Genomic DNA, 9,661 nt, shown 5'->3' on the forward strand with positions numbered 1-9,661 from the left:
CAAGCCCTTCCTTGGGAGTCATTTTTCAGTCTGGCAAAGTTAAGGGCCTACGCCAAAAAAGGCAACCAGTACACGTAAAGAGGACACTGGAGCGGAGAATGCCCATTAGAACCTAACGGAAAGGGTGGCTTGCATTACTGAGTTCCCAATTTTTCCAAGAGTCACCCGGCGTCCTCTGCCCTTAACCAAGATGGCCGCCAAGAGGCGCCAGCGCGCTGTGGCATATGACGGCACTTCCGGTCCCGTTGCCCTGAGCGAAGATGGCGGCAGTGGAGAAGCGGCGGTTGGCCGTGGCCCCGGCGGCCAATTTCATAGACAGCAGCCGGCCCTCGGTGTCCGGGGCGGCAGCAACGACCGAGAGCGAGGAGGACTTCCTGCAGCAGCTCGGCGTGACAAAAATGCTGCGCGCAGCCCTGTTGAAGGTGCTGGAGGCCCGGCCCGAGGAACCGATCTCCTTTCTGGCGCACTACTTCGAGAACATGGGCCTCAGTACGCCTGCAAACAGCGGCGCCGGGGAGCCCCCGGGCCAGCTCCTGCTTCAGCAGCAGCGCCTGGGCCGCGCGCTGTGGCACCTTCGCCTGGCTCACCACTCCCAGAGGTGCGGGACTGGGTCGGGCCTGGGCGGGGGTGTGGAGGGGTCGGACTTCAATTCCCAGCATGCTCCGCGCGGCTCTTCGCCCCGGGTCCCGGTGCTTGAATGCGTGGCATGCTGGGAACTATAGTCTACAGTGCCTACCTGACGCTAGATCCACCCAGACTGTGATGGGTTAGAGGTCCCCAGGGTATTCTGGCAGTGACCTGCGTGCTATGCGCAAGCTTCAACTTTTTGTGATGCCTTTTTGTAGGTAATGAGTCCCCCTTGCAGCCCACCCAACTTTTTTAAGATATGGAGCCCAGAGAGGACTTTGCCCAAGGTCACAGAGCAATTCTCTGAGCCAGGTCCCTCCTAGCTAGCTCCTTATGAGCATAGAAATTCTGTCCATTGAGCCAGAAAAGGAATATTTTATAGGGTTGGGCTGTGGAGACAGAAAGCAACCTAGTCACCCAATGGCCCTATCCTAAAGGGAGGCTCCCAGCATATAGGAGGGTGTCCAGGAAGAGCCCTGAGTGACACACAGAAAGGTGGTGCCTCAGATGCACCTGCCTGGAGGCAGTACAGGTGCACGGTGGGACACACTTCCTTCTCCCAGCTGAAGCATGGTAGGATAGAGGGGGTGGCACCTTCCCACTCCCCTCAAGTCCCTGCTTATCCACAGTTGTAAGCCCAAGGAAGGTGGTTGAGGAATATGTGTTGAAATTGAATGCATGGTCTGCATCAGGTGGATTGAGGAGAAGCATCATCAACCGGACAAAGTCACTGACTGGATGTGGGTGGACTGGGTTTTGGCTAGGGGCATCTCCAGCAGCAGAGCCTGAGGCAAGCATTCATATGGGGGTGATCTTATAAGAGTGTGCTCCCAGGAGACCTCAGGAAGGAAGAAGCCAACCAAGGGAGCATTTCAGCTTGATTCTCAAGGTATTCCCAGGTGCTTCTGGGCAGACCTCCAGAAAGAGTCCCACACTTCGTGCAAAACACATGAAGGAAAGTACAGAGGTGCTGGGAGCTCCTGTGGGAGTGGTGTGGAAAGCAGGCATCTGAGCAGAGCAGTCCCATCTCCACCACAAATTACCACAAACTTGGTGGCTTAAAACAACAGAAATATATTCTCCCACAGGAGGAAAGAGAATGCAGGGTATGCAAGATGACAGCCAGACAAGAGAGCAGCAGGGTATCTGGGTGCTGGGGCCACCCCTGAGATAGGGACCTGGGAAGAGGAGCAGGTGGGACATACATGGGCTCTGGACACGCTCTGAAGGCCGAGCTGATGGATTTGCTGGGGCCAGGGTGGAAGGTGGCGGGGGGGGGGGGGGGGGGGGTGTAGGGCAGTCCCAGGTATCTACTGGAAGGTTACTGGTTTGGGGGAAGTTCCCAGAGTCAGGGAGCTGGGAGAACCTCGCAGCAGGAAAGTGGACAAGTAGGTCTGAAACTGAGATGTGCACATGGGACAGGAGGTTGTCAACTGGGAGGAAAGGTGAAGGCCTCAGAAGAGCTGGGAAGAGCCCAGGCTCCAACTTTGAGGAGCCCCAGCCTCAGAGAACCCACAAAAAGTATGTGAAGGCAGACCAGTTGTGAAGGTGGGAACCAGAAGAGAGTGGCATCCAAGGACATCTTCCAAGGAGGGAAAGTGGTCAGTGGCAGGGCCACATGTGCAGTTGTTCAGGTGAAGCAATGCACAAGCCACTCTCCCCGTAGACATCACAGACAGGGATATTTATGAGGCTTTTTGTAGAGTTCTTTCCTAATTCATACAAAAACACCATGTGGTCAGTAGCCCTGTGTCCAATGGTCCAGTAAATGAAGGCTGAGAAGCATCTGTTGGATTTAGGGTCAACAAGAAAATGTATTAGTTCCCTCTGGCTGCTATAACAGATTACCACAAACTTGGTGGCTTAAAATAACAGAAATATATTCTCCCACAGTCCTGGAGGCCAGAAGTCTGAAATCAAGGTGTTGCAGGGCTGAGCTCCCTCTGGAGGTTCTGGGGGAGGGTCTTTCCTGCCTCCTAGTTCCTGGATGTCCCGGGACTTGTGGAAGCATCACTTCAGCCGTTGTCTTGTACTTAGCTACCATCTCCTCTATGTCTCTCTGTCCTCTCCTAAGAACATTTGGCATTGGACTGGGAGCCATCTCACCCTATCTCCAGATCCTGAACTAATTACAAATACCCTAGTTCCAAATAAGGTCACACTCCTAGGTTCTAGATGGATGTACATTTTGTGGGGACACAAAAGGTATTGGGCTGTTGTTGTTGGGAGCAGCAAGGGCACAGGGAGAGCAGTGAGCAGGGGCCCTTTATCACGCCTGTCAGGTCAGGAGTAGAATTGTGACCAGGAAGTCCCAGGTGTGGGAGACAGGTGCTCCAAGGTTAGGCAACTTTACCTGATGCTGCAAGGCTGACCAGGCTGTCATGAGGCTGCTCTTGAGCACGTCGTCACAAAAGAGGGTGTAAGTTGGTCCGAAGGTTGTGGGTTATTGTTAAGCTGATTAACAAAAGAGGGTGTGCAGGTGTCTCGAGAAGTCAGAATTGCTGGCCTGCCGGACTGGTGATGGCATCCCATCACCCCCCTGCTGGCCTCAGGACCCTGGGTTTCATCTGGATTTGTGAGGGCTGCATGGCTATGAGGGGACAAAGCCAGAGTCAGACCCAGGCAGTGTAGCTCTCCAAAGACTTCTAAGCCATCATGTTGCTAATAGTAACTGCAGGAATGCCAGGCACCAACAGGTCCAGGCTAAGGCTCCTGAGCTCACGCCACCTCTGAGGGCTGTCTTGGGTACTGTGGAGTGCTGGGCATCATTCCTAGCCCCAACTCAGTGTGACAATAACTACAAATGTCCCCAGATATTACCCATGAGCCCTTGGGGCACAATTACCCCTATTAAGAACCCCTGGTCTAAAATGAAGTTTCTATGACTTTATGAGACACCCCGTAAATATGTTCTTTTTTTATTTTAACAAATGCTCACATATTTCACAAATTGCTGACAGGAATGGAGCCCTCAGTAAGTGCCCAGTTCCAATTCACAGACAGGGAAACAGGCCCAGAGTTCCATGGTGGAGCCAAGATGGAACCCAGGCCGACAAGTTCAGAGCTGGCTGCCTTCTTTTTCTTTTTTTTTTTTTTTTTTTTTTTTTTTTTTTTTATTTTAAATATATATATATATATATATATATATATATATATTTTTTTTTTTTATTGATTTTTTTACAGAGAGGAAGAGAGAGGGATAGAGAGCTAGAAACGTCGATGAGAGAGAAACATCGACCAGCTGCCTCTTGCACACCCCCCACCGGGGATGTGCCCACAACCAAGGTACATGCCCTTGACCGGAATCGAACCTGGGACCCCTCAGTCCGCAGACCGACGCTCTACCACTGAGCCAAACCGGTTTCGGCTCTTTTTCTTTTTTAAAATATATTTTATTGATTTTTTACAGAGAGGAAGAGAGAGTCAAAAACATTGATGGAAGAGAACCATCCATCAGCTGCCTCCTACTCACCCCCTACTGGGGGGTGCCCACAACCAAGGTACATGCCCTTGACCGGAATCGAACCCGGGACCCTTCAGTCCGCAGGCCAACGCTCTATCCACTGAGCCAAACCGGTTTTGGTGCTGGCTGCCTTCTTGCCCACCCCCCAGATGGCATGGTTGCCCCTCATGATTGGGAACCACCTGGGGAGCCCCCCAGAGGGGCTGTTATGAGGCCTCGGCCTAGAGGTTGGTTGTTGCCTTCCTCTGGGCTTCTTGCCCAATCCTCGTCATAGCTCTGATCTCACTGGGCTGTAATTACCCCTTTGCATGCCTTCCTGCCCCACGAGGCCAGGAGCCTAAGATAAACAGCTTCTGGACAGCCCAGCTGAATTGCAGCCCAGGTTTATAGCAAATGACAAGCACACATGGGGCCCCTCCCAAGTGCTGGCACAATCTGGAACGCTGGCATAAGATCTACCCTCTGTCCTCACAAGCCTCCAGGGGCTCAGATTACAACCCTCGTTCTCCACATGAGGAAAGTGAGAGGCAGCGGCTAGGACTTGCATGCAGGTCTGAGCTGGGTCCAGGGACACCCGGGGAACCTACAAGCACCTAGATGTTTGCCCCCCAGATTCCTGGGAGGGAGCTTCAGGGCCCTGAAACCTCAGTGGCCTCAACACAACTAGGGTTTGTGTCCTCACACCGCCGGGCTGCTGTGAGCTTACACCGTGGCAGGCGACCATGGAGAATGATGTGACGGCTCTGAAAATTTCCATTAAACGTGGCCCTCGCCTGGCTCACATTCACATTTCAGTCACCAAAGCAAGTCAGTCACAGGGTGGAGGGTTGGACAGCACAGAGCTTTCCAGCCTTCCAGATGCCCCTGGAGGCCCTCACCTCTTGGTATTCACACCTGCATGCACCCGTCTTCCACATCTACATGGACACATAGAGTGTGTGGGAGCACACACTCCATGTGTGGAGGTGCTCGTCACTCCATGGGGACACCCAGGGCCGGGACCCAAGGCCTCCTGTCTGAGCCAGCATGTGAAACACCTCCACTGTCCAGCTTCAGAGGACCATGGCCACAGCTGACATCCTGACCTCGACCTTATAAGGGAACAGGCCAGAATCCTCCCACTAAGCCTCTCCCGAGTTCCTGCCATACAGAAACCTCGTCATAACTGTTGTTGCCATTTTAGGACACCAAGTGTGTCATGTAGCAATGGGTAACTGATACAGGCACTCATGGCCGCCACAGTTACACCAGATTCCCCCACTTCCTTCTTCCGGGGAAGGAGCTAATAAAAGCTCCTACACAGGGTTATTATGTGCTAACAGTCGTAATCATGGAAACAAATGTTTGTTGAACATGAAGCTGCATTTGGCACCCCTTCTGCTTCCCTGGATTGTCTTAGTCACTTCAAAGGGCCCAATAAATGGGAAGGCAGAGGAGTTGATGGTCAGATGGGTGCGGACGGGTCCCAGCTGGGAGAGAGACCTCCCAAGCTACTGCCCTCACCTCTGTGCCAGTTTCCTGTGTAATGGGGTTTTGACCTACATAGCTCATCAGGTCAGCACAGCTATTTATAAGCATCGTGCTGGGCAGCAGAGGCGACCAGAATATAAGTTTACTGGACATCTCCTATATGTTGGTCAGCACTTACTGGGCACCCACTATACACTAACCCATAGAAAGGTGAGGTGATGTGCCAGGTCACCCATGAGATCAGAGTGGTGCTGCAGCCCTGGGCAGGTGGCTCATGGTCCCATACACCAAAAGGATGTGAGTTCGATTCCTGGTCAGGGCACATACCTAGGTTTTGTTCCCCGGTCAGGGCACCTACCAGAGGCGACCAATGTTTCTCCCCTTCCCTCCCTCCCGATCTTCCTCCCTCCCTTCCTTTCTAAAACATATCCTTGGAATTGCTTCTCAGTCTTTTGGCTAAGATCAAGTGCAGTATCTGTTCTTATCAGTTTGAAAGGCATCCTTGAGGGTTGGAAGAAAGAGTGGAGCTGCAGTGAGCCATGGAGCTGAGCTCCCAGAAAGGATGAATATTAAGGCCTAAGGTCAGGCCCTTCCTCCCTGGGATCCTTGGCCCACCATCAGCCTGCCTTGAACTTCACTTCCCAGCTGTGACTGTGAAACCAGTAAAAGGCCACCAGCCATCCTTCCCTGGGCCACAGGCCAGGTACTGGGCTGTAGATGTGATGAGGAGAGTGAGACACTGGGCACCCACTGTACACTAACTGGTTAAGTGTGTGGGCTCCAGGCTCACCCTACAGCCCACACTTAACCAGTGCTGCCCTACTTTGCTCACGAAGTTCACAACACATATGGCCAGGGCACATAGTAGGACCTCAGGCTGCTCAAGGGGCAAGGAACCATACCCCCCGCATAGCCCCCACCTTACAGCTGAGAGCAGGGTTGACAGACTTCTGTAAAGGTGGCAAGCTCTCCCAGCTTTGCAGGCTGATTTCTGTTGTGAACGTTGGACTCAGCCATTGCAGCAAGAAAGCAAGCTCCCATAAGCAACATGTCACTGGGTTAACGAAGCTGTGTGCCAATAAAATTTTATTTACAAAAACAGGCAGTGGGCTGGGTTTGACCCATGGCTGTAGTTTGCCGACTCTTGGCCAGTGGGACTAGGGGAATGGAATGAGATAGGCACAGTGTTTGGGCCAAGAATGGCCACCCTGTGAGTGCAAGTGTCATCCTTAGAAGGGCAGTTGGAGAGTCCCGAGGGGCAGATGCTAGTCAGCTGACTTAGCAGACCTTTATTGAGCACCTGCCGTGGGCCAGGCACTGGTTTTGCACAGTGACTGACAGATAAAACCTGGTGTGGGCTCCTGGACATTCAGGTTGGAAAAACAAACTCATAAGGACACCATATAGTGAGTCCGGTGGTAGTAATTATTAACAAAAAGAGGAGGAAAAGATTAAGGAGGGAAGGTCCCCACCAGAACGGCGACTTGGGTTGCCCTGGGGAGAGCTGTGGGAAGGGCGTCCCAGGGGAGGTCACAGCCTGTGCAAACGCCTGGCCTGCTGGAGGAGGAACAAGGGGCACAGGAGCTGGACTAGGCTGGTGGGCGTGGGGGTGGAGGGCTTTGCTGGGCTGGCCCAACACCCCTGTCCGCCTGCAGGACGGCCTTCAACAACAATGTTGGTGTGGCCTATGAGTGCCTGAGCGCCAGTGGGCGCAAGAAGAAGCCGGGGCTCGATGGGCGCACCTACAGCGAACTGCTCAAGCGCATCTGCCGAGACGGGGAGGCCCCCGAGGAGGTTGTAGCCCCCTTGCTGCGCAAGATCCAGTGCCGGGACCACGAGGCTGTGCCGCTGGACGTCTTCCGCACCGGCATGCTCACCTGCTTCGTGCTGCTGGAGTTCGTGGGGCGGGCTGGCGCCCTCTACCAGCTGCTGGAGGACCCCATGCTGGCCGTTGCTGACCGCCGCATGAGCCAGGCAGTGCTGGACACCCTGGAGGGGGTCCTGCAGGCCAGCAGCGGCGCCTCTGCTCCCACCCACTACCTGGAGGCGGGCTCACGCCTGGGGCCTGACAGCCTGGCGCTGGCCATGGACCGAGCTCTGGTGGCTCGGCGGCCCAGCTCCCCCATGACCCGAGAGGAGTTCCTGGAGAAGGCTGCTGCCCTCTTTATCGCCAAAGTCAAGCCAGTGGGCTGAGCCCCTCCTCACCTGCCTCCTCCACCCTGACAGCTGGGGACCCTCTGAGGCCTGGCTCGCCTGCTCCTGGGCAGAAGAACATGGCTATGGGACCAGGACTGGGGTTTCTGCATGCAGGGGGGGTGCGGAGAGCCCTCAGCCAGCTTCGGCCCTGGAATGATATTCTAGCCCCCTTCAGGGGGCGGCCAAGGGTACCTGAGGTGGACACCCCTCCCCACATACCTGTAAAGGCCCCTCTCCTCGGCAACAGTAATAAAATCTGTATCCAAAGCAGACCTGACATGTGTTGCTCCCCACCCTCCAGCCCTGTGCCACAGAAATGTTTCTCCACCCAGCAGGCCCACCACTGCCCGGAAGCCATATTTGCCACCTGGAAATGCCAGGGTGCCCCTGGACGCCGCTTTATGGGAGCAGAGGGCAACGGGTATTCAGTGAGGTGCCCTGCCTCAGGGCTGAGGCCCTGCATGACCAATGCTCTGGAAGATGACCCAGTCCCCAGCCCTGCTCTACACACGCCCCACCCAAGCAGTTCTCCCTGGGCCTCCGTTCTCCCAGCTATCAGAGGAAGAGTTCACAGCAGATGCTACCGGCAATGATGACAGCACAGCTAACATGTTCGAGACCTGCAATGTCACAGCCCTAAGAGGAAAGAACATTTGACAGACCAGGAAACCCCACCGGAAAATCAGGTGCTGTGGTCAGAAAACGGGAGGCAGAAACTCTAGCCATCCATCGCTGCAGTTTCAGAGCTTGAGCAGGCTTTCCTGAGGGACCAGGCGCCGTGTGGGGCCAACCCAGGGCAGGGGGCAGGAGCCCAGCACTTCCTTTACATTAGCAGCACTTCCCAGTACTTAGGGAGGAACTTTGGGAAACCTCTCTGAAAAATTGATTAATAACTATTTATTGACCAGCTGCCAACACTATGACATTGGTTTTATGGGCAGACAATGAGGGTAACACCTGGACCATTCAGCAAAGGCAACAGCCCATTTGACAGATGAGGGGGCCCGATCCAGATCCCCAGGGTGCAGGGCACAGGCAAAGCCTAGAGCTTTATGGTTGAGAAAGCCAAGGCCCAGCTCTGAGCAGCCATTTGAGCTGCTGCTCTGGCTCTTCTGTCCTTCCCCACTGTTGACGTTTTCTTTCCCTTTACCTGCCTGTCAGCGGGGCAGGGCAAGGGGTCAGGTCCTGGGGCAGCTGGGGGAGGGTGTAACTTTGGCACAGCCTGCAGTTGTTGCAGGTGTTAGCTGTCCAAGACACCTGCAGGGAAGGCCACAGGCACAGCAGGAAGCCTGGGCCACAACAACAAGTTGGTCACCCTCACAGGGAGCTGTCATCCTGTGGAGGTGGAGGAATGGAGACCAGGGCACCACACCTCACTCTCCTGACCAGGTGTCCTGGGTCCAGGGACTCAGCCAGATCAGAGCTCCAGCAGGTCAGGGTGAAGCCCTGGGTCAGGATTTGGGTGGAGTCAAAGGTCAGCCTGAAGGAGGGCCCAGCCAGGATTAGGGATCAATCAATCTGGGGATTCCTCCAGGATGGGTGCCAAATGAATGCTGAAGGAGGAGTGGACTGATTGATTCCCGTTTCTCCATCTCTTCTGATCCCACTCGGTGGATCCAAATGGTGACTAAAGTTCTGCTCAGTCTTCCTCACCTCCCTCGCGGTCGCGGGGGCCTTCGCATCTGCCCGGAGGGCCCAATCGTCAACCCCACCGACGAGAACCTGAGGCACAGCCCGCCGAGGACCGGGTGCGTGAGCTCCAGCGTGGGCTCTCACCTGTCCTCCGCCTCCCCATCGGTCCGGCGCCCCTTCCGGTCGCCCCGTGCGATCCGGGAAGGGAATCAGCCAGTTCCCCTCACTTACAGCAAAATAGAATCAGGACGGTAGGGTCACGACCGGGACACT

General features: G+C 54.8%; 1 protein-coding gene and 1 pseudogene across 1 annotated transcript; both read left to right on the forward strand.

Moving 5' to 3' along the window:
- Nucleotides 1-224: 224 nt before the first annotated feature.
- On the forward strand, nt 225-8,028 carry TPGS1 (tubulin polyglutamylase complex subunit 1). Its single transcript, XM_036425164.1, has 2 exons — nt 225-598; nt 7,216-8,028. The coding sequence occupies exons 1-2, from the start codon at nt 261-263 to the stop codon at nt 7,751-7,753; spliced, it is 876 nt and encodes a 291-aa protein (XP_036281057.1). The 5' UTR covers nt 225-260; the 3' UTR covers nt 7,754-8,028.
- On the forward strand, nt 5,997-6,092 carry LOC118711997 (annotated as a pseudogene).
- Nucleotides 8,029-9,661: the final 1,633 nt, after the last annotated feature.

This window comes from Pipistrellus kuhlii, unplaced genomic scaffold (genome assembly GCF_014108245.1).
Source record: "Pipistrellus kuhlii isolate mPipKuh1 unplaced genomic scaffold, mPipKuh1.p scaffold_m20_p_8, whole genome shotgun sequence".
NCBI lineage: Eukaryota > Metazoa > Chordata > Mammalia > Chiroptera > Vespertilionidae > Pipistrellus > Pipistrellus kuhlii.

Coding starts and splice junctions, on each gene's coding strand:
- TPGS1 (XM_036425164.1), top strand. CDS start 261: ATGGCGGCAGTGGAGAAGCGGCGGTTGGCCGTGGCCCCGGCGGCCAAT. Junction 599..7,215: donor CTGGCTCACCACTCCCAGAG/GTGCGGGACTGG, acceptor GTCCGCCTGCAG/GACGGCCTTCAACAACAATG.